Source organism: Chrysemys picta, chromosome 9 (assembly GCF_011386835.1).
Source record: "Chrysemys picta bellii isolate R12L10 chromosome 9, ASM1138683v2, whole genome shotgun sequence".
NCBI classification, from domain to species: domain Eukaryota; kingdom Metazoa; phylum Chordata; order Testudines; family Emydidae; genus Chrysemys; species Chrysemys picta.
Window position 1 is genome coordinate 23,822,057 of NC_088799.1, and position 25,584 is coordinate 23,847,640.

The window sequence follows — 25,584 nt, forward strand, 5'->3', positions numbered from 1 at the left end:
TGCTTAGTCATGGAAACTTTTCTAACACTACCTTTGAATATTCTGGTAACAGATCAGCATATTAGGCCAGATTTTCAGCTGGTGTAAATGAATGGAGGTCTGGTGGTTTATAATAGTTGGGGAGCTGGCCCATCCAATTTCTGCAGATAGCATTTCTTTTAAGTATCTTTGTAACATGGAAAAGTAAATTTAAAAACAAAATATCCTGCTTTCCCCCCACCACACATACAGACACCCTTGCAGTTTTATTTCATCAAAAATTTCAGGGGGAAAAGTTTCCTTACCTTTTTTCTTTTCTGTTTATGGGTCTATCGAAATATAATCAAACATGGCAATTCCAGCACCATACTGTACATTCCGTCACAAACAGACACATGTTCTACATCAGCTTAGGAAATTCAGAAACTCTGGGTTTCTGAAAATGGTTAAAGAAACCACTCTCTTCCTGGGAGAAAGCAGGCTGCACTGTCCTCTAACAAATTCCAGTAGCATTTTGAAATATTTTTGCAAGTAATCAGTAGGTAGGTGAATAAGACCTTATTCATCCTGTCCCTCAGTAAGTTGCCATTACTTCTGAAGTCTGGAGACATGGCAATCTCTGCAGAATCATTCAGAATATATGTCTAGCTATGAAAGAGAGATTAGGAGAGTAGCTGCGTTTAATAACGGTTTGCTTTATAGTAGGATCAGTTGGGAATGCAGTCAACAGACACTAATGCTCTAAGTATCTGTTTTGCTGTGTATGCGTGCATGCATTGCACGCTTTCATTGTGATACAAGAATGCCAAAGAGAGATCCAGTTCTTCTCTTTATTGGCACACTAATCCTTTGTGATCAGTTAACTGGGTGCAGTGAACAATTTTAGGTTTTTGATAACCCAGCTGGCTTGCTCCTTTCTTAACACACTAAAATAAATATTGTTTGGAAAAATAATTCCTTAGCAGTAGTGTTGTCTGTTGGATAAAGTATAGGGTGGGGAGCCACAAGACCTGGGTTTTTTCTAATCTTGGCTCTGAGAGTGGTTTATTTATGTGACGTGGGGCAAGTGACTGAAACACTCTGTGCCTCAGTTTTCCCACCTGCAAAAAGGGTATTAAGGCTTGATGTTTGTGAAGTGCTCTAAGATCTTTGCATGATGCTAGGCTGTTGCACAAATAATCACAGATGGTATCACCTGCAGAAATGTGAGCAAGTCTCTACAAATAACAATACCCACCAATTCATAGAAAGGGCAAATATCTTGCATTGTGTGCTAGAGGTGGATGAGAGATCCATTTGCCTTTTATTTCACAATCTGCATCTTCAAGAACAGCCAGTTGGCCTACTCTCTTCCCTGGGCTCTTCAGGGGTGCCCAGCTGGCTTGCTCACTTGTTTGGTTTGGCGGCAAGTTAATAACACCATTCGCCCACTAAAACCAGGAAAGCATCATCTTGGATGAGCAACTTGCTGGAAGCAATTCAGAGAACACTCTGTATCATGTGGCTGCTGCTGCTTTCAGCGCTTTAAAACACTTTGTCTCTAGTTCAGTGTTTTGAATGGGCAAACCAATAACTCCTCTGAAGCCAGTGAAGGTTCTCTGGGGTAAAGTGATGTAAGTGAAAGCAGAGCCAGATGCCATGCTTCCAATGCACTCAGTTCACCACCTAGACACAATGTGGCACATGGAGATGCGTCAGTCACACATATGGATGAACTAAAACCTTGTCTTGAAAAGTAAATTTAGGGCATTCTAGGAGTAAAAGCCTTTAAATTCCTGTTGAAATGGTTAATGTTACTGGCATTTTATTGTGATATTAATGAAGTCTTAGGGAGCCTGAAGCCTAGGTAGGGGTCTTTTTTATTAAATCTAAATAAAATGAAATAAATAAATGTCACTGTGATACCAATGTATTCATTTCTTTATTTTCTGTTTTGTTATTATGTGTTTGAATTACTTTTGTTTTGTGAGATTTACAGTTGTTGAAATTAACATTTTAAAATAACCAGATTAACTTTTGACAATGCCTAAATTGTTGTGCATGTAGAGTATACAACATCAAGACATTAGGAATGAAGGAGATGCTCAGATTTCACAACTATTTGTGTCTCATTCTTAAATGTACACTTATGCTCAGTAAGTTTCCTGTTTACAATGTCACTGAAAAATGAAAAATATGTGAATAATTTGAAAAAATATTAGTAGCTAGGAATATTATTCCTCTTCTAGCTGGTATACTTGAAAGCAGAATATTGACTCCAGTAGAATTGCTTCAGATTTGCATCATGGTGATTGACTGCAGATTTTGGGCCAATATGTGCAGCCAACTCACTATCATAAATACCTAGCATCACACAAAGAATCTTATGTAGCAACATACTGTATGTTCATGCCACAAAAAATATTTATACAACGCAGTTTAAAATTTGCCAGAAATAAAGTATTTCCAGATGTATACCCTCATAGATTTCCGGTCAGTTGCTTCACAGTTCTTTATCGGAGAACATAGGCTACATTATAAAAAACAGAACCAGTTTTATACTCATTGCAAAATCCATTGTGTTGACTCATGCCATCATTTGTCAGAAGAGTGATGGAGCAGCTATTTTATGAACCTTACACGATTCCTTCAGATTTATTTGCTGAGTAGTTTTGCAAGAAAATAAATAACATTTTTAAGCAATTATCATTTCCATTTATTCCATTTCTGCACTTGATAAATCACTTTATCCATCAAGAAATAATGCCCCAGTTTCACAACTGAGTAGTCGCTTTACACCTTCCAGATGATGCAGGTGAGGGACAGGGAAATCTCTTGCCCCAAAAGTTTGACTACCTCCCACCTCCCAAGATGGTGTATTTCAACCAACTGCGGATTGCCACACAGACTTTTCTCGAGCCTTTTCCCCATCCCCTGGCACCATAGCCAATGCATTCTAGCCACCCAAGAGGTGCTTTTAAAAGCATAGAGAAGGCACCTGCTCTCTAGATGTTTTTCCTTTCAACCCTGACATTATCAACTCATCTCTTCACAATGTGTCATTCATGGAAGACCCTGGGGACACACTGGAGGCAGCATCACCACTCTTGTGCCCAGCTTTCCAGTGATAGACTATGGCAGGGGATACACACCACACCAGGGCAGAGAGAACCACACATCCCAGGCCACTTCACTGCCCATTACTTTGCTCAGGTCCCCTTCTTGGAAGCTATTCCTTCACTGATACAAGGGACCAAAGGCCAAGGAAACTTCCAGAAGCTAGCTGGGCACGTCCTATTCTGTTTGGTTCTCCGACACCATCCTGCTTATGCTCTGTTGCCTCAGGTCATTGTACCTGAGCCTCCCTCTGAAAAACCTGAGGTAAGTAGCTACTCCTGCCATTGACAAGTCAGCTGAATAAGTATGGTCAGTGTAGAGAAAGCTCTCCAATTTCAGACCAAAGCAGCCTGCTGAATCCCATGAATGGAGAGGGTTCCCCTGTAGAAGGAGAGTTAGTCCCACTGGTATGGGAAGGGCAGTCAGTGAGCAAAGTAGTCAAGTTTTACTGGCCATTTTCAGTGAATCAGTGCTCAAGCACCAGGAAAGAAAGCACCCTAGACATGGACAGCCTGGTTACGCCAAACCTCAGGTATGCTTGAGTACAGTCCCCATATCAAAGAAACTATTTCAGAACCAAAAGGGTTCCAAACTGGGGGAGGAGGAATGTATCCCTCATGTAGTCCAGTGGGAGCTGGCATGTTAGGCCTGGCCAGGCCAGAAATCAGTAGAAGACAGGAAAACCCTCTTGCTTCTATAGGCCTTATATAGATATTTCCTCCATTAGACAAAATGATTTAAAAACTTTTTAAGATGCAGCTTTTCAGTCCTTAGTTCTTGGTGTGCTGGGAAACACATTTATGTTCCAGCTCCTTTTGACAGAGAAGAATCTTTGTCCTGTTTCCGCTGATGGAAATTAAATGTTTATAATTAGCAGATTTTTCTGATGTGCTTCTTTGACTGCCATCTCTCCCTGTGTGTTTTGGCAGATGTCCCTGTACTGGTATTTGTGCATGTGTCTGTTTCAAACTCAGCAGTTGGTTGAGATGAGGTCTTTAATGGAGGGAGAGAATATTCAAACATTTCTATCTCCATATTAGAAGTACAGGAGAGTCCCTAGTTGTGAAAACAATGGGCCAAATTTCCCCCCGCAATACAACCCCTTTCCTCTGTCTGCCAGCACAAAGAACCTTTAGAGCCAGGGACTTCAGCCAGTTGGGGATTCCCCCAACTGGAGGAGTCCCTGAATGACATAGAGCTGATGTAGCTGGCTTAGGGTGACCAGACAGCAAGTGTGAAAAATCGAGATGGGGGTGGGGGGTTAATAGGAGCCAATATAAGAAAAAGCCCCAAATATCGGGACTGTCCCTATAAAATCAGGACATCACCCTAAGCTGGCTCCTCTTTTCCCTTTGGCTCTAGAGACATGGTCAGGAGATAAGGCAAGTCTAGAAAGCTGCTGTGGTCCAGCAATCCACAGCTGGGATAGTGGCTCCTTTTAAGGTTTGTTAGGAAAACAGTTTGTATGAGCTTCATTTAACCTGTTACTGCAGTTTTGGAACTAAACCTCATAATATCAGTGCTGCTCACCAGCGGTTTGAGTTCTGGCAAAAAAGACCCTCTCATCTGTCTTTTAAAGAAGAGTGGGCCCCAACCCACCATTCAGTGATTAACCCTCTGTGGCCTCATATCCATTTAAAAGGGAGGAAATTCCCAGCGATGTAGTGTCACTAGAGATCATTGGAGCCTAGTGGGTCACCAAAAAAAAAAAAAAAAAAGCACTGGAGAGAGGCTGAAGGTAGTAAAGAAGTTGCTGCTGGAGGGAAGCTATGGCAGGCGGTAGTGGCCAGAGCACAGCTGGCAAGAACGGAGGAGTATCAAAACCTCCCCAAATCCTACCTTCTGAAGAGTTGCAACTTCAGCTGCTTTTGTTGAGAGAAAAGAAACACCCTGTTTTTAATAGATCCACCCAGACGGGGTGTTTGCTGCCACAAAACATAAGAAAGGAGGGACTCTGCTAGATCTTAACCCTTTCAAAGCTCAATGCTCACCAGGTGCTATTTATAAACTCACAGCTCTAGTTTTTATCAGGTGGAAGCACTGACCCTTATGATTTCATTTTACAAGTAATAAATGATGGGGCAATTGGATCATTCATACTGTGAATTTTTTATTACTGTCCTAGGATCTGGACCATGTTCAGATGCATCTGGAAGAAGTGAGGTTCTTTGATTTATTTGGATACAGTGAGGAAGCAGGAACATGGCAGTGTTTCATGTGCAATAATCCTGAAAAGGCAACAGGTAAGGGATCTTCATTCACTACTTCCATGCAACAAGTAGTAGGGTTCCGGTTCTGGCAGACTACGTTACCTGGCTGGATAATGCAGTGTAGACTTCGAGTCTCCAAAAATAATATGATTCCTACACCTTATGTAGCAGTAACAACAGAGGAGAAGATCTAGTCATGGCATTGTTGGGCTTTTCTATACAGGGACACTCAGGAAAGTTCAGTCAGATCCTTGGATGATGAAGTTGCAGTTACCTAAAGACCACCTACTCCTGAATGAAACTATGGGGCATGGGCATAACGTAATTTAATTTATGTGCATTGACTTCACACTTTTGATTATTCACCTTAACTTTTCTGCATGTCCTTGTGTAGACATGGCCTATGAGAGGGAGGCTGTTAGAAGGGAAATACTGCAGCAAACTCTGAAGAAGAGGGCAGACAAGTTCTCCCTTTAATTGGAGCTCATCAGCAAAGTTCTTCCCTTCCCTTCTCTCTCTTCCCAATATTTCTGAAGAGACACAGGATTAAATTCGAACTTTATTAGCTGTGTGTTGGAAGTGGGGTTGTAAACCCAGAGTGAATGTGGACATGCATACTGACCTGTCCTACAGTCACCTTGTGCAGCAGGAGTAATCTACAGACATGGAGTGGCCAGATACGGGAATATGAATGTAGAAGTCCATGCTGGCCCAGGCCACAGGTTCCAGCTGAGAATGTCCTTGCTGCGGGTGTTTAGGGAGCCTAGAAGGGATGCAACAGTTGCCCTTTAATTTCTGTCTCTTTGTATGAGTACACATCCCTAGAAGAAGTGGTTTAAATTTGACTCAGAATTATTAGATCAAATTCCTGGCACACTTTTTCTGGGAACAGGCTGTTTAACAATTCAGTGATGAAAATGTTTGTACAGGTAAAAAATATAGGTGTGTCAAATTGCCTACTATATTTGGTATCATTATAAGTAGAGCTGGTAGCACTGCCTGTTACTACGGTCGCCTGACATTTCCCATTCTAACACCGTTTTGCAATCATTGTGAACATCTGCCCAAATTTGGCCAAGTTATAAGCCTTTGAAAAATCACAGTTAACACATGCTCAGTAGAGACTTCTTCAATTGTAGCAGGTAAAATATCCAAACTTTCTCACCTCACTGAGCAAGTTTGAGCCTCGCATAGATCCTAGTGCTGACCTAACTGCGTATGTGCCATCACCACAAAGTGACAGAGCCTGTTCCATCCCCTTACTGCTCCGAGGATCCCCCGCGGCTCTGGCAGAGCTTCAGTCTCCCCCCTCCCCCCTGGCCGTGCAAGGAGCCCCCCCGCCAGCGGTCCGTGCAGCCGGAGCTGCCTCCCCTTCCTGTCCCTGCGGAGCCGCTGCCCAGGGGGAGGGTCCTGGTGCAGGGGAAAGTTTCTCAGCGCCCGGCAGCAGCTTCCGGGAGCCCGAGCTCCCCCCCCCCCGGGAAGGGCCCGCATTGCAGCGCCTCCCACAGCCGCCCGGCCTGAGCTGCTGCAGCCTCACTGGGTCCAACTGGGAATGGGGTGGAGGCCCCCCTGAGCTCGGGGGCAGGCCCAGAGCCTGAAGCAACTTCCCGCCCTCCCCTGCTCCAGCTGCTGCTGTGCAGGGGAAGCGCCCGGCTGGGGGCGCACGGGCTGGAGAGCGGCGGGAGCCGGGAAAGTTGGAGCCTGGGGAGGAGGCTGTTGTTTCGGGTGGCTGGGAGGGAGGGGGAAGGAAGGGGAATGTGGCGTGCTAAGGGGAGGAGGTGGGGCCGGGGCCGGGATTTGGGGAAGGGGTCCAATGGGGCAGGGAGGGGGCGGAGTTGGGGCAGGGACTTTGGGGAAGGGGTTGGAATGGGGGTGGGGAAGGGGCGGAGTTGGGGCAGGGCCAGTGGGCCCTAGAGTGTCCTCTTTTTTCAATGTTCAAATATGGTAACCCCGACTCAGATTAATAAATTGAGAGTATGACAAAATAAGGACCATATTTTAGCAACAATAAGAGGCACTTAAGAGTCTGAATTCAGAGTACTTGAACAGATCACTAACATCTTGAGTGCATAAATGTTACATTGTGCCTGGCTCTGAGAGTCTTTAGGAAGAAATGCCTGAAAGTAAGGATATGAAGTGTTTCTTTAGAACTTTTGAAGCAAATAGGTTGGCATATTAGGTTTCTCTTTTTGTTGTTGTTTAAAAGTAGATAATTCTCAGGCAGAGGAAATAGACTGGTAAAAATTCAAACACTACCAGATGTAGGTTTGAACATAGTGAATCAAAATGTTTGACATTAGAATCCTCACTGTGTTCAAGTTTTTCTTTGCTCATTTCCTGCTGCCATAAATACAACATGCAAAGGCATTAGCTATAGAACTCAAAAGTATTATTTTATAGATTGCTGGAATCTCAGTCCTGGAAATGAAGCAGTTCTAAACTATTAACCCGCAAATGCTTAATACAACATTACATACAAATCAGCTAATACAACATTATGATTTAAATAAAATTTTACATGCACAACATGCATGAAATTCAAATTCTATGTATCTTGAGACTTTAAATACACAACACTCAAGGATTTTAAAATAATGATACCCACAACAGTTATAGCACTGCCCCCTAGTACATATGTAGTTTTTTCTATGAATATTCTGTATATAGATGGTATTAACTTTAATGCCCTAATATATGGTTTATAACAATAATCAAGACAATCATTTGCACTTCTATGGTATCTTTCATCTGAGGATTTCACAGTACTGATGGACATTAGATATTTAAGTCATGCAACACCCTTCCAAGGAAGGTATTCTTCTCTTTTTTACAGAAGGGGGGTGGGTAGAAGAGAAGCCAAGCCCCAGAGAGATGAAGTGACTTGTTCCAAGTCACAGAACGGGGAACAGAACTCAGATTTTTTTGTCACCTGGTTTATGTCTCAACCACTAGACCAGGCATTCTCCCATACGAATGCATGTGTCCAAGCTGTGGTTGCTGTAGGAAGCATTCCCTGACTGCTGGGAATTAAAAGTCCTGAGATTTATTGCATTAACACATCTCTTTGCACCTCAGTTCCTTGTTTCTTTTGTAAAATAAAAAAATAGATTGTCACACATTCAGAATAAACATGCTTCTTTGGATGGAGCGTGTCAGTGCTTTTAGCATTACCTCTTCTTCCTTTCATACCTCTACTCTCTAGTTTGGCCCAGTGGGGCAAGCCAGGCAATTGACTTTTTACAAAAGAGAAATTTCTTTCTAAGAAGGTTTTAAAATATTTTAATGATAAAATTATGCAGAAAATTTACCTGTCCTACAGCTGCTTTGTGTGTGGAGAATACCTGATTATGATGTGTCCTGATATATTTAGCGGCTTCTTCCTTGTATTCTCAAAAGCTGATAAAGCCAAGGCCTGATATTGTTCCCATTTGCACTGGTTTTCCCTTGGTGTAACTCCACTGATCTCAGTGGAGTTACTTCAGATTTACACTGGTATAAGCGAGAAGTCTAAGGACATTCAGGAGCTGGACACTGGAGTTGATGGGAAAGAGATTAGGAATTAAAGGAATGATTGAGAAAAGATTAAAGACATTCCGTATTCTATACACTCATCTCATCTGGCAATCATGGAAACCCAAACCCTTTCCTCAAACCCTTCTATACTCTCAAGGAGGAGCAGCTATTCCATACTGCCTAGCAGTGTAATCCTCATTCTCAAATGTTCACTTTGCCTTATAAATTGCAGCTCTTCTTGCCATGTGGAGAGAGAGATTGCTTTGGAGACTTCCAGTCCTGAGAGAGCAACTCCATTTCCTTATTAACCACATTCAAATGAACAACTGATTTTTCTCAGGATAGATGGGGGCCTGTGAAAGTACTGAAATGTCCTGAGGGAACATGCCCTCGCACTGCTTATTATAGGCTTTCTTACTTTATGAAAAGAGAAAAACAGTGATTGGGAAACTGGAATTAACAGCATAACCTCCCAGCTCCACAGGGTGGGATGCAGCCACCCGCAATGAGAGACAGGGAGGGGCACTGGCCTTTGAGATGAGGCTACAGGGAAGAATATCATTTTCCTTCCATTACACACATACCTCCTTGTCCCTCCAAACTTTAAAATGTGCCCACTGTTTTGGGGTACCTAATGTAGACACCTGGGGCATGACTTTTCAGAGGTGCGGAGCACTCTCACCTCCTCTTAAGGCCTGTTGGTGTTACAGATGCTCAGCATTTCTGCAAATTATGTCTAGGGTGTTTCGAGTTGGCTAAAATCAGTGGCCACTTCTGGAAATTTTGGCCCAAATGTCTGATTTTTTTGCCATTTCCTTTTCCACTCTCGCATTTTTGCCACCCACATTTGTCTGTTCACTCTCTCCCTCCCTCACTCCTTTCTTCCTCCATTAACTTTCTTTTTCTTCCACTCATTCCCTTCCTTTCTCTCCCTACCTCTTGTCCTTTAAGATGCCTCTCTTAACTCCTGTTAACTTCCAGCCTTCATTCCTAGTCCAGGGTCAAAGACACTATAATTGATATCACAGGACTCCATTGGATCCAGCCATTTTTTCTGTTAGGACGCTAGTCAGCCATCCCTCTGAAAAACACTATCTGGATCATTACCCCTATCTTTCTCTCCCAGCTAAAGATGTGAACTGCGGGTACCTTGGACAAATTTAACTCTTCGCTTGTCAGGCAAATATCAGGACTCCGTTTCTACTTGTGTAGAAAAGAAGTTCCCTAGGGCAGGAAGACCTTAATTAGATCGTGCCAAACTACTGATTATAAAGGATCTATGGGAGGTTTCTATCTGATGGTCTCCCTCTCAGCCTGCATCTCTGCTGGGGTGTAGAGATCCCACAAGGCAACGGCACCCAAGAGTTAATGAAGAGCGCACTCACTCTCTCAGCTGTGGCTAAATGGTTTGTTAGTGGTGGCTGCAATAAAAAGCTGCAAACAGACAGAGTAGGGTGACTGTCAGAGAGGCCGAACATCACAGTGGAGAAGCACTACAGTATCAGATGCAGGAAAGCTGCCTAGAGGGAGCACTTTGCTGGCAGAAAGATCAGGGAAGGTTGCCATACAGAAGATACCTGCAGGGGGTAGAGGTGGGAGGCAGCAAGAGACATATGCAAACAATCTTTGACTGCCCAGCCCAGGATGACTGGGACTCAGAGGAGAGGGCAGGCCTGGGACCTGCACAGGACAGGGGGGACAGAGACTGAATCCCCAGATTCAGAGTGGCGGTACTAACATAAGACTAGGACTTTACTTTTGTTCCTGCTTTAATTTCCCTTGTTTCTTATAATATAAGAATGGCCATACTGAATCAGACCAATGGTCCATTTAGCCTAGTATCCTGTCTTTCAACAGTGGCCTGTGCCAAATGCTTCAGAGGAAATTAACAGAACAGGGCAACTATTGAGTGATCCATTCTCTGTTGTCCAGTCCCAGCTTTTGGCAGTCCAAGATTTAGGGACATCCAGAGCATGGAGTTGCGTCCCTGACCATCTTGGCTAATGGCCATTGATGGATCTATCCTTCATGGATTTATCTAATTCTTTTTTTAACCCAGATACACTTTTGGACTTCACAGCATCCCCTGATGGGTTCCCCTGGTTGACTGTGCATTGCTATTAAATTCATTGGGTGACCCCTGGTTCGTGTGTTATGTGAAAGGGTAAATAACGTTTCCTTGTTACTTTCTCCACACCAGTCATGATTTTATTGACCTCTATCATCTCCCCCTTTAGTCATCTCTTCTCTAAGGTGAACAGTGCCAGTCTTCTTAGTCCCTCCTCATGAGAAAGCCATTCTATACCCCTGATCCTTTTTGTTGCCCTTCTCTGTACTTTTTTCCAGTTCTAATATATCTTTTTTGAGATGAGGCAACCAAAACTGCATGCAGTATTTAAGATGTTGGCATATCATGGGTTTATGTAGTGGCATTATGATATTTTCTGTTTTATTATCTATCACTTTCCTAATGGTTTCTAACATTCTGTTAGGTTTTTTTGACTGCTGCTGCAAATTGAGCAGATGTTTTCAGAGAACTCTCCACAGTGACTCCAAGTGATAACAGCTTTCCTGAGTGATAACAGCTAATTTAGACCTCATCGTTTTGTATGTATAGTTGGGATTATGTTTTCCAGTGTGCATTGCTTTGCATTTATCAACTGAATTTCATCTATTTTGTTGTCGAGTCACCCAGTTCTGTGAAATCCCTTTGTAACTCTTCACAATCTGCTCTGGACTTAACTATCTTGAATAATTTAGAATAGTGTGCAAACTTTGCCACCTGTTTCCCCCCTTTTCCATTTATGAATATGCTGAACAGCACCAGTCGCATTATAGATCCCTGGGGGACACTGCTATTTACCTCTCTCCATTCTGAAAACTGTTTATTTATTCCTACCCTTTGTTTCCTGTCTTTTAACCAGTTACATATCTATGCGAGGACCTTCCCTCTTATCCCATTACTGCCTACTTTGTTTGAGAGCCTTTGGTGAGGGACTGTGTCATTGCCATTCTGAAAGTCCAAATACATTATGTCAAGTGCATCACCCTTGTCCACGTGTTTGCTGACCCTCTTAAAATTCTAACAGATTGGTGAGGCATGATTTCCCTTCATAAAAGCCATGTTGACTCTTCTCCAACATATTATGTTCATCTATGTGTCTGATAATTCTGTTCTTTACTATAATTTCAACCTGTAATTGCCAGGATTGCCTCTGGAGCCTTTTAAAAAAAATCAGTGTTACATTAGCAATTCTATGGTACGGTTTGATTCATACAATATTTGATCTTATGCTTTCTTTCACATGTATTCCCACTCTCCCACCAGCACAACTTTCTCTGTCATTCCTCTATATTTTGTACCCTGGTGTTACCATGTGCCATTGATTATTATCATTCCACCAAGTTTCTGTGATACCTATTATATCAATATCGTCATTTAATACCAGGCACTCAAGTTCACCCCTCTTAGTATTTAAACTTCTTGCATTTGTATACAAGCACTTATAAAATTTGTCAATGTTTAGTTGTCTGCCTTAATGTGATGTAATAGATGGGACTTTTTTTTGTATGACTGTTTCTCTTCAGGTCTTATCTATATTTTATCAACTTCTATCCTCTCCTTTTTAGTAGGATGTAGAGTATCTCCTTTAATAAATCCCCCTCCCCCCCCCCCCCATGGCATGTCTGTCAAACAGTGTGCTCCTCCACAGCTGTCAGCTTACCCCAAGCCCTTAGTTTAAAAACTCCTCTACAACCTTTTTAATTTTATGTGCCAGCAATCTGGTTCCATTTTGGTTTAGGTGGAGCCCATCCTTCCTGTATAGCCACCTCCTTTCCCAAAAGGTTCCCCAGTTCTTAATAAGCCTAAATCCCTCCTCCGAAAACCATTGTCTCATCCATGCATTGAGACCAAACAGTTCTGCCTGCCTGGCCATCTCCATTGGAACCAGTTGTAAATGCATTCAAATACCAAATACTTTAGGGCTGCATTTCCCAGAGGGCATTTCACATCTCAGGTCTTATCAGGCTTTATTTCAGCAGCATCTACCTTCACCAAAGACTTGATCAAAGCACATACAAGCAAAGGAAAGACTCTCATTGATTTCCATGGGCTCTGAGATCACACTGTGTTGTACTGGCAGAGAGAAGTAGCATTGTGTATTTTTCCAGTCGTCATAACCTTTCCTTTCCTTGATTTACAGACTATGATTAAATGTCAACAGCATCCATTAAGTCTAGATTTACCCCCTTGTTTTGCTCCATTGCTGCCACATTGCCTCATCTGTTCTGCCATATTCTCTTCCCGACCACCGCATACCCCATGCCACAGCCACCTCCGCCTGGTTTAGGCGTATTCGGTGGTCAGGAAGGGGATATGGCAGAACAGATGAGGCAATGTGGTAGCTCTGCTATGTCTATGCTCCACTTGTTTGTGGTTCCGTAGGAACCTTATGCCGCTTGTATGAGTTAGAGCCATCCTCGGCTGCTCACTTCCATGCAGGCCAGCCAGCCCTAGATCCAGGAGCGATAACTGACTTGAATACCCTCTCACCACCCACCACCCCGGCTCCAGGAAGTCTTGAGAATTTAGCCCTTGGTTTATAGCTCTGGTAGATCACAAGATATTGAAATTTAAATGGAGATATGTTTTATGGAAAAGCTACGTTAAGAATTCTAGAGGCTTATAAAATGTAGTAGTTATAATTTTGCTCTGCCTCTGAGACCTGTACCATTGAATTCATGGTGCTAGAGGAGCTTGGTTTTACAAGGAAGGATATAAAGAAGTAACAATTTAAAAAAAAAACCTCACCCTCTTTAAAGTTTTTAAAATATATTTTCTGTAAAATATGCAGCCTATACAGAAGAAATGATGTGGTGTGGTGTAAAGGGCACTCATTTGGGATGTGCTGCCCAACCTGTGACTTGTCACATGTGCATAACATGATCATCTATGTCACTGAGGCTTTCATACCATGCCACGCCATTGTCCAAAAAAACACAGTCAAAGAGCTATTGGAGCTTCCGTGGGCCTGGTCCAAGGTCTGTGGAAGTTAAGGGAGTCTTCCCTGGACTTCCTGTTGTTTTGGATGAGGCCCCGTATGATGGTCTCCTAATATTCACAACCCTACCTTCTTCCCAAAAGTAATTATATTAGTCTGGAACTGGCCTTCTCTGAGTTCAATGGCAAGTTCATTGTAACTTACATACCTTTTTTAGTATTAATATTGGGTTTTGCTACAATTTTTCTATGTTCTACATTGGATACCATTTTGCAAGATGTTGCTTATCCTCAAGATTTTAAAAGGATTATGCATTAAAGCCTGGATCCTGTCTTAGGCCACCAGATCAGTGACACTCTTCAGAGGCAGCCAACGTGGTTTTTAGAAGCCTCATAATCTTTGATAGTAAGATTATGAGGAGAGGCACAACAGTTCTTAGGCAACATGGAGGATGGCCCCAAGTGGTGAATATCTGAGTAAGTTTGTATATTTCACATGCATTCTTTTCAATGGAAAGCTTTCATTAGGCAACCAAGCTTTTGCATGGGTGCTATTAAATAATCATAAACTGTCCCTACAATTTCCCCCTCTGCCAGGGGGAGGAGGATTCCCACAGTCCTGATATTCACAGCAAAAATCTGTGTTTGTTTCAATGTTCAGTGTCCAGTTGGTCTCATAACTGAAAAAACAAAGTTAAATTCTTTGAAATGTGTTTGTACAGCCCCAATTATGAGTCATTAAAGTGTGAGTAAATACAGTATATGCCTGTTCTTACAAAAAGCTGGCTCTTAACAGCCCAGTTTCAACATAACCCTCTGTATTAACAGTTGGCTTCTCAAGATCTTGCACAAAAAAACATTCAGTAAAAACCACTTGATAGCCTAGGAGGGAATTGAAGTACATTCCAGATTCTGGAAGCTTACAAAGAAATTGTAGTAATCCCTGTGGGCTTCAAAAGAGACACAGTGCCCATGGGCAATGATTCGGGTAAAACTGGGGCATTTTATCAATTTCTCTCAAAAAAGCAATTCACTCAGCCTATTAACTCTCTTGAATGCATTTATCTTTAGCTAGCAGTGAAGATTATCTAAACATTGAAATAGCCAAGCTATGCTTGTCTGAAAGCTATAGAAAGTGGCATTCAGAAATGTGTCTTTTCCAGGTTTTCAACAAAAGCGTGAGCAATGATAGAATGTGAATACATATTCCCATGGGTTAGCTGCAGTTATCTTCTTCCACTTACCACCAACCCATTCCAGAGCACTCTTTTAAGTTTAGTGGAGTTTATTATTGGTCATGATGGGGTAGAATTTTGTAAACATCTTCATATTTTACTGTTACAAAATTTGAGTTTTATTATTTTGATTTTATCTCATTTGATTGCTATATATATTCTCTATATATTAATCTTGATATTCATTATTTTCACTCAGTCCCCAAAACTACTGAAAGCACAATGAAGTGCAGTTCTGTAACACAAAAGATGTTTAATGCAATTACTGGATGGGGGAAGGGAAGGAATTCTGGTGGAGGTACATTCAGGAATAGCAGTCAGGCTTAAATTGACTTGGAAAAGTTCTCTATAATATTCAGGTCCTTTGGAGGCAACTGATGTTCTAGGCAAAACAATTTTCCATTTGGGTTTGGGAAACATTTTCAGCATTGTTGTGGGCTTTCCAGAGTCAGAGGCTGTGAAATTTTTTTCAGTAAATGTTTAAATATTTAAGTATCTTAAATCCATTGTGTGTAAACACTAGGTTTTAGAACAAAAGGTCACATATATTAAACCGTTCACATCATGATATTACTAGGGTGACCAGATAGCAACTGTGAAAAAACGGGACGGGGGGGAGGGATAATAGGTGCCTATATAAGAAAAAGTTCCAAAAAACAGGATTGTCCCTATAAAAACGGGACATCTGGTCACCCTAGATCAGGGGTAGGCAACCTATGGCACGCGTGCCAAACGCGGCACGCGAGCTGATTTTCACTGGCACTCACACTGCCCGGATCCTGGCCACCAGTCCGGGGGGGCTCTACATTTCAATTTAATTTTAAATGAAGCTTCTAAAACATTTTAAAAACCTTATTTACTTTACATACAACAATAGTTTAGTTATATATTATAGACCTATAGAAAGAGACCTTCTAAAAACATTAAAATGTTACTGGCACGCGAAACCTTAAATTAGTGTGAATAAATGAAGACTCGGCACACCACTACTGAAAGGTTGCCGACCCCTGCCCTAGATATTACCATAAATATAGATTTTAGGGCCAAAAGGGCCAGAAGAATAATGATCATCTGGTCCAATCTCCTGCATAACACAGGCGATACATCCTCACCCCATAATTTCTGCATCAAGCCCTTGACTTCTGTTTGAGCTATAGCATATTTTATAAAGAAACCAGTTCTGATTTAAAGGGTTCAAGTGATGGATAATCCACCACATGTCTAACCAAGTTGTTCCAATGGTCAATTACCCTCATTGTGCCTTATTTCTAGTCTGAATTTGTCTAGCTTCAGCTTCCAACCACTGGATCTTGTTATGCTTTTTTCTGCCAGAGTAAGTCATCTACTATCAGAAATCACTTCCTCACGTAGGTGTGCGTAGAATGTGATCAAGTTGCTTGTTAACCTTCTCTTGGATCAACTAAATAAATTCTGCTTCTGATGGGTCAAGTCCTGAAGTCTTTACACAGTAGAGTATGTACTCAATCTGAGCTCCCTTGCACCGTTGGTGTCATTCCATGGATTTCAACCGTCAGTCCTGATTTGCACCAGTGTAAACAAAAGGAGATTTAGACATTCATTGGGCATTCTGCTGGAGTAAACACTGAGTAAAAACAAAATTAGGACTTCAGGATTTGGCTCTAAAGTGACTGTGACATCATAAAAAGGAGATTTAGTTCATTAAGTGAACAAACTGTAGCAACAAGCAGGTTATGAGAAAGGTCCTTATGTCCTATAGATATTTAGGAAACTTAATTGCTAAGAAAATAAGAGAAAGGACTTTGAAAATATTTGGAATAATGCTTCATTGTTATCCTTTATGAATTCCTCTCTTTTAATCAGGGCCTCAGACATACTGGCATCTACTTCATTATGGTGTCTGCTGAAACTGGCATTAGTGTAGCCAATGGATTTGTCTCTAGATGCATATGAGGACTGTGATTGTAGGATTGGTTCCAACTACCACATTCTTGAAGATGTATCTTCATTTCCAGTGTAAACCTGCTATTGAGAGACTTTATAATTTACCCATAAATATCCACTTTGGTCTGAAACTGCATATCAACTGTCTACCTACTAAAAAGACAAGGAGTACTTGTGGCACCTTAGAGACTAACAAATTTATTTCAGCATAAATAAATTTGTTAGTCTCTAAGTACTTGTTAGCCACAAGTACTCCTGTTCTTTTTGCGGATACAGACTAACACGGCTGCTACTTTGAAACCTGTCTACCTATTGTTGATCTCACCAACATTATCATCTTGTGCCTGAATTTATTGCCCTTTGTGTCCTCTTAGTACTGGTCTACACTTAAAAATTAGATTGACCTAACTATGTTGCTCAGGGCTGTGAAAAACTTTGCACCCAGAGTACCATAGTTAGGTCAACCTAACTTGCAGTGTAGACATGGCTAGGTCAATGGAAGAATTCTTCTGTCGACTTAGCTATTGCCTCTCAGAGAGGTGGATTAACTGCATTGACAAGAAAACCCCTTCTGTCAATGCAGGAAGCATCAACACTACAGTGGCACAGATGCAAAACTGTAGCTGTGGCACAATAGCGGCTCTCCTGTAGACATACCCTGAGTTTGAGTTAGGACCTGTCCCTGCTACCACTGAAATCAATATCAGAACTACCATTGAGCTGAATGGGATCAGGAGTGGGCAGGTTTGTAAGAGCCTCTGGAAATCTATCAAGGTGGCTAGGTATTTATACTGTGCTCATTGTGCTCTGTAAATCATTGTGTAGCTGTATGACACTCTATTAACTATATACCTATAGAAACAATTTGTTTTCCTTTCTTCCCTTTTTATTTAATACTCATCCACTAAACTTGGCTACTTGATGCTGCAGGTAAGTTTCTGATCCATATCATTGTGCCATGTGTTTTTCAATGTGGACACTTCATCATAGCATTTCTGACATCTTGTCTTGTCAGGTATCCTCTCCTCCCCCATTATTAAGCATGCCATGGATATTATTCTTTTCTAGACACCAAACTTCACGTTCTAATGGGGACACAGTATCCTCCAGCAAAACATAACACAGCAGTTTGTGTGTCTCAAAATGATATAATCACAATCTAGAAGGTTAACTACACATGTAAATATGGGGTCAAAAGTTGTCTACAACAAAATGCCTACGATGAGACATCAATGGCAATGACATATTCCTTTATTTTATCATGTTGCAGGCTACCCTACCTTTTCAAGGGCCAGGGAGCTTACAGGCCTGCCGGCCCTGTACTTTTATCAGCTGGGAAGGGATCAAGTGTTTTCTATAAAGAGCTGAGAAAGCTCAGTTGGAAGGAGGGAGACTGGCTCCTGCAGTGAACCCTGAATTGGGAGGGACAGAGAGGCAAAGGGGAAAAGCCACTGGGAGCTGTAGCCCAAGGTGGGTAGAGGAGCTGTTTTTGTGTTTGATGTTTTGCCTAGATTTTACATTTGGAGAATAAAACTGGGCCCGATGCAGACTCTGAGCACGGCACTGAGTCCTTCCTGGGTTCGAGAGGCACAGGCCAGCAGCCTACCTGTGGTGGAATGTGCGGGCAGGCTATCAGCTCCTGGAACTGAGGGGAAACTGAGGCAGCAGCTAGCCGGAAACGAGATGGGGCAAGGTGACCCTGCAATTTAGAAAAGTTCACCTAGTTGTACAAAAACCGATAAACCACAAAAACATATTAACCAGAAGAACTGATGTCTACTAACAGTAATTAAAAACTCCCCATCTCCTCTCAGTACCTCCTCAACCCCAACCTGTCTCCTCTGGAAAAGCCTGAAAGAATAGACAGGTTTTGCAACATAGCCTAATGGTAAACTAATGTCCTCTTGAATCCCAGGGGAAGTAAATTCAAGGGATAGTAGTTCTGGGAGACCTCAGCTAAGATCGGGGACCCATTGTGCTTGGTACTGAACATAGACAGCCAAAATAGACAAAACAGACAAAAATTGGGGAAAATAACAGATAAGGCACTGACAGATTAAGTAACTTTCCCGAAGACACAGGATGTCTGTGGTCGAGGGAAGATTGAACTTCGCTCTCCTGGTTCCAATCCAGTGCCTTTACCACAAAACCATCTTTCCTGTCAGCCCCTAAAGAGAAATAAATCTAAGGATTGTCATCTTGAACATCCCAGCTAATCTCAACTGCTGGTTTGTAGTATAAAGAGAGAGATGATATTCAGGGCTCTAAAATATGTAGGGCTCAAGCCATAAAGAGATTTATAGCTCAAAACTAGCACTTTGAATGTCACCCAGACACCAGGTGGAACCCAGTGCAGTCAATGGAGCATGGGTGCAGCATGTGCCTAGCTGGAACCACTGGTAAGGTAGTAGACAGTCACGTTCTGGACTGGATGACATTTCCAAGGGTAGCCTTGCATTAATCCATTCTGGATGACAAGGATACAGATAACGATGGTGGGTTCAAGAAGAAAAGTCATAACCTCCTTGCCAAGCAAAGATGAAAAAGCACTCAAGTCCATTGCTGTTATCTGGGTATCAAGGAGAAACTGAGAGTGCATGGCCCTTTCCTCTGGCCACGTCTCCTATGCTGGGAGCCAGGAGGAGGGGTTGGGAAGGAGCAGGCACCATTGCCCTAAGCCATGGGAAGATTCCCGCGTGTCACACAAATCTTCCGCCAGGCACATCAAGGGGTCTGGTTGTGCATTGTACTGGGAGATGGGCATAAAGCAGACTTCATGGACTACAGAGTCAGGCCCATAATCTTTGCTGTGTCCCCTGGTTGTTTTCCCCCACCCAACCAGTATCACCAGATCCAGCTTCAATGAACTAGTTCTCATCTGAGCCACAGACTCAGGCTGAAATGCCCATAGTGTCTGGCTCTGAAGAAAGAGAGAGTGCCATCAAAATTTGAAGGGTTCCAGGTGAACAAATCATTTGCAGTGGATGATTTATGTGACAAATACAGCCTTTCCCTGCTCCGGGAACATCCAGGAGTGGATCATGATTTACGCCGATGTATTTACTCAGCAGTCTTTGACAGTATTTGTATACAGAGTTTGAAAAATGTGAACATGGGCAGTTCTTGCCTCACTATTTAAGGGGTGGCTAGTTGTGATTGGTCAGATGAGTCGCATGGATGTTCCTTCATTTCCCTAGAAGTTTTTACCTTGAGTTAATTCATATCTAATTAACTCAACAAACTTAACAAGTTTGTAAGGGTGAATATGGATTTAGTGATCCTCAGGGTAAAAAACAAACATTTGGAGCCTGGATCAAATGTGTGGCCAGTGTCCACACCAGTCTTTACAAATATGTTTGGTGAAGGAGTGTGCATGTTCTCTTACAGCAAAAACTCAGACCTGTGCATTTAAAATTCAGTTTCCACCAGTATTTACACCTGCAGATCTGACATTGCTTTCGTGAATGTTCAGGCCAGTAAAACTGAACTGCATGTGGATGGAAAGTGAACATGAAAGCGGAGGGAAGGCTGAAAGCAGCTAGCATCGGTGGGATGAAAAGCAAGGAAGATATATAGGAAAAACCGTTCAGAGCTGCCCATTTGCAACAACCCACTATGCCTACATATTGTAAAGATCTCGCCACCCCTGGCTTTAATCACATCAACTCTTGATAATATTATGCATCTCCTTGATCCCATCCCACCTTGTATTGGATTCCACGCACAAATTGCAGATTCTTTCCAAAATTACCCACACTGGTAAAAGCCAATCTCCTGAAAGTACTGCAGTTTTATAGCTGTACCCAAGCAAATGACAGCTGAGTTCATGTAAGTCTTGGTTGGGCTGCATTTATTTCTCTCAGCTGCTAAAATGCATTTAGTTCTATGAAAAATTAGGAGTAATAGCTTACTTTTTCATTATCTCTCAAGAGATCTGCAGTACAAAAGTGAGTGCGTGTGTGCATCTGTAATAAAGTTAAGGGCTATTACAAAGGTGTAAATTAAAAAATGTGACACCATTAATCTAGAGAACTTCAGATGACCTGAGTGCAGAGGCAAACAAAGTTTTTCTGCATAAACATTTACATATATTTGCAATGACAAGGTTATGCAGTGGGGAGGAAAGGCTTTTTGTTTCACTTTGTCTTGTGTCAGGTCGTGTCTCACAACACATCAAATATGACATGAAAGAATTCAACATAACATGACCTGACACAAAGAGATGCAAAGTATAGTTGAGGAATGTGGAGCATTGGGGTGAGCAATGAGAAAGAAACAGTTTTAACCACAGAGACATACAGTTAGCTCTTCATGCGTGAGTAGAAATTTGGCACCCAGATTTTTGTTATTTGTGTCCTAAAATACTTTGCCTCATTATTTACTAAATAGGATTATCTGGAATGGATCATTTTTTTTCACTGATGAAAGGAAGCCTAACATTTATCTTGTCAGTTTAAACTGAGAATGTACAAGGTTTAAAAAGAAGGTAGAAGGTTTTTATTCATACATTCACACACTATATAGAGTGTGCATATAATCCATATCTATGTACAGCTTAAAAGCACAGCTGTATCTTGCTTTGTGGAGGAAGAGTTTGGGGAAATAGTTGCTTGCTATTCACTTCCTTTAGAGCCTTTCATAAAGCAATTACAATAATACAACAAGAAAACCCCACCTCACAGCAGCTGGAGTGCAAGGGGAGGGAACCCCCTCAGACAACATTAGCAGTGCTGGAGAAAAATATCCATTCTTGGGCTAATTCTAAAGAATAACATTTTTAACGTTTTATTTGTCTTTCAGGAACCAGCCAGTGAGTAGTAAATAGAGTTGTATAGATATAGAGTTATGCCTTCTCAGAAACTCCAAAGGATGTCCTCAGAGTTGCCATGTCTATTTTCTGTGGGCTAGATGGTGACTCTGACTATGCATCCATGCAAGGGAGCGTAGGGGAGTAAGAACTCCCCTGACACACCAACATGGGCTACCTAGACAATGGGTCCGTATACATACAAGTAAAAAGGGACCCTACACCCACTGACTCCCTCCCCCCCCACACACATCCTGGACTAGGTGGGCAGGAAGGGGTGAGGAATGGGTTGAACGTTATCTTTTTCTCCGTAAACACTGGCCAGTGGTCAGCGAAACCAGTGTGGCAGAACGGCAGTCATAACTTGCCACTGGTATAAGACAGCAGCAAATTATTGCCGTTTCCCCCTCCTCTACCCTGAGCAAGGGTGGCATCAGGGAAGGAACTGTGACTCTGAGGTGTGCCTGTGATGCACAGGCCCTACTGGGGCTGTTCCTGAGGTGATGCTGTTGAACCACCACCCTTCGCTCAGGGCTGTGCCTAGAGTCATAATGTAGTTAGGTGTGCTTTAGAATGGCAAGCAGTAACTCATTATAACACCCGGGCTAGCTGTTTTTTAAGTCGGGGTGGATTGTTCATTCATTCATTTGGTTTTTGTGTTAGAACGTTCCTCTTTGTGTGTCTACTGTCTGAAAGCCATGTCAAATCCTGCACATCTCCCACTGATATTCAGCCTGTTACAGTCAATGGACATATAACCTCTATGGACATTGTGGGCAGAGGGTGAAGGATATACATGGCCTTATAAATATAGGCACATTTATAAATGAGAATCTGAGGCATTTTGAAGCAAATAACAATCTTTAACACCTATGCCGCGCTTAAATCATCAAAGTGATTTTTTAAAAATAGATAATGAAACCATTGTGATGGAGAGGAAACATATATTTCCCTCATTAGAAACTTTATATACCATATATACTCGTTCATTAGCCCGTTCGTTTATAAGCCAACCCCCCAAGATGGTTAGGTAAAAATAGCAAAAATTGTATGACACTTTCATAAGCTGACCCTATATTTCAGGGGTTGGAAAACTTTTGCTCCCAGCCCATCAAGGTAAGCTGCTGGCAGGTCGGGACGCTTTGTTTACTTGGAGCATCTGCAGGCACGGAGCCCCTCAGCTCCCAGTGTCTGTGGTTTGCCGTTCCCAGCCAATAGAAGCTGCAGGAAGTGGCGCGCCACTTCCCGCAGCTCCCATTGGCTGGGAACATCGAACCGCGGCTACAGGGAGCCGAGGGGCTCCATGCTTGCAGACGCTCCAGGTAAACAAAACAACAATGTATTAGATATTCAATGATTCCATAGTATTTAAAATCATCAAATTTTGGTGTAGACCCGTTTATAAGCCAAGCTCCGCTCTTTGATGCATCACTTTTTTATCAAAAATGTTTGGCTTATGAACGAGTATATACGGTATGTTCTTTTTCTTTGTTTGTTTGTTTCCCTTAAAAGTAATCTGGATTGACAACCATAACAAGTAGCCTTTTGTGCACACCATGTTCAATATAGAGGATGCACTGGTCTGGAAAACAGCTGAGCTGAAGATGGAGCAGCCAACGGCACCCCTCTTTTTATTGAATATACATTCTGTCTATTATTCCTGGAAGCATTATGGCACTTTACTCATATAATGCTATATTTATATAGAATATAAAAATAAGCTTGGGCAGGTGATTATACTGCTCCTCTCTGGCCTTAAAATCTATGCATCTATTAAAAAGACTTCACACGCTCTACCTTAATATCCAGCTTTATTTACTTCCCCTTAATGAGTTCCATTTGAGAGGTGAGAATGTGTCTGTTTTTTCAAAAAAAATCTATACAAACCACCTTTCTGAAACTCTAAATCCTTGGTCATGAAATCATAAGTCCACACTTAGCAGTGGGGTTGGAAGTAATTAAGTGCCAAACTGTTATTGAGGGAGAAAGGTCAACATTGGATGTCCAGGGTCTGTCTTGTGTTGCATTGCTCCAGCAGTTGTGTTCCAGGCATTGGAATAATTGTATTATTTTAGGCAGATGTAAGTGATAGAAAATATCACATTACGAATAATTGTATTGTTTTAGGCAGATGTTAGTGATAGAAAATATCACATTACCAACATTGGTGCTGTGAGATTTGACTGCACATAAGTAGGAGCAGGACCTACGTAATTCTTGGTTTGTCTGAAGTGTGAGGATTATTTTTCACAGCATTTTATGTTAATATTAAATAACTTTGCGGCCTCCCTTATGGAAGGACCTAAAGAAGTTAATGATGATTAAACCAATAGGGTTCTCTTAAAAATGTAGAGCTAGGCTGTGACTTGAACTACATAAGCAGTAGAGGAAGTGAGTAGCAAACAACTCTTTCCCCAAACTCTTCCCCGCAAAGCAAGAAGACAGCAGGGAAGTAACTGTGATTCGGGTGTGTCTGAGTCACTCTTGCCAGGTGTAGCTCATGTACCACCCTTTCACCAGGATTGTGCCTAATATCTTATTTTTGGATTGGGATTTTCTAAGGGACCTAAGGAAGATAGGAGCTAACTTCCAATGGGGTTTAGGTACCTAACTCCCTTAGGTCCCTTTGAAAATCCTAGTCCTGGCCTTTAATTGGCTCTGTGGAAATGACTCTAAAAAATAAAAATGATTTGAATTTAATAGTGAATGTTATCCTTTGTGTGGGTTTTCAATTCATCCTATAGAATTCTATAGCGGGAATATAAACCTAGAAAGTTGTTATCCTCTATCAGATTCCATGGGACTTTTCATAAGGTGTGATTGGGCCAGTGCAGGTAGCATTTCTCACTTCAGACTCCAAGCATTTTTAAACTGATCTTTTAAATACATGTTATGTGAAGATGTAATTTGTAGGGGAGTTAAATACTGTTGGTGATACGATGACAGCGTTGAATAGGAGAAAACAGAGCATAGGTGTCATTTGGGGGAGAAGAGGGCAAAGATCAATCATACAGGGTCATGAGTTTGCTTTTGACATTCTGGGTGCATCTTGGTGGATTATTTGTTGGTTATTCTGTTAAACGTATGCTTCGTTGTACAAGATTATGAATATATTGTAAGGTTGGATAATAAGTTGGGTAGAAATGGGAAGTAGGGGGGATGACTATGCAGTAGTAAGAGTTAGGAGAAGAAAAAATGAAGGGGAGAGGGAACTGTATAGATCGTCCACTCTGAGACCTACTATACAAAATGGATCCTTTATGAGTAGGGGACTACAACACCTTTCTTCAATCATGGCTGAATATTTTGAGGCAGAAGGGAAATGTGGTCTTGTGGTTTATACAGCAACATTGCAAAACTGATTTTTGGTTTAGAGGAAAAATTCTGCTTCCTTCTGAGATAAGAGAGAGGAAATGAATAACGTCCTCATTATATTTTTCCTCACTAGTTGTAAATCAAGATGGACAACCTCTGATTGAAGGCAAGCTGAAAGAAAAGCAAGTTAGATGGAAGTTTATCAAAAGATGGAAAACTCGCTATTTCACTCTCGCTGGCAATCAGCTTCTGTTTCGTAAAGGAAAATCTGTAAGTTAGAACATCACTTTGGTTTGCTCATTTCCCTCCCCAGCATTACCCTCTCCCTTGGGCTTTTCAAGACTATGATTATTCCATATTCCCCTCACACTACATAGCTAATTTCGGCCAATAGTTTGTTGGCTAAGCTTGTGTATGCTGTAGGAGGGTTTATGCCTCTTCCTGTGGAGACAAAGGGTGGGATTTTCAAAGGCCCTCGGCTTTCGCCTGATGCTCTTCTTTTTG

The 25,584-nt window shown here is 41.9% G+C and overlaps 1 protein-coding gene across 8 annotated transcripts in view; it reads left to right on the forward strand.

The window, feature by feature from the left end:
* The window catches only part of VEPH1 (ventricular zone expressed PH domain containing 1), a 147,631-nt gene that overhangs the window by 115,184 nt on the left and 6,863 nt on the right, over positions 1-25,584 (forward strand). For 7 of the 8 annotated variants that reach the window (XR_010590589.1, XM_005286984.5, XM_024102548.3 and 4 more), the window contains 2 exons: positions 5,201-5,318; positions 25,214-25,350. Coding sequence is in view for 7 of the 8 variants with exons in the window: in XM_005286984.5 (XP_005287041.1) it covers positions 5,201-5,318; positions 25,214-25,350 (255 nt within the window). In the remaining variant the exon portion in view is untranslated. The remainder of the gene's footprint in view (positions 1-5,200; positions 5,319-25,213; positions 25,351-25,584) is intronic. The other variant, XM_042853688.2, reaches the window with a different exon arrangement.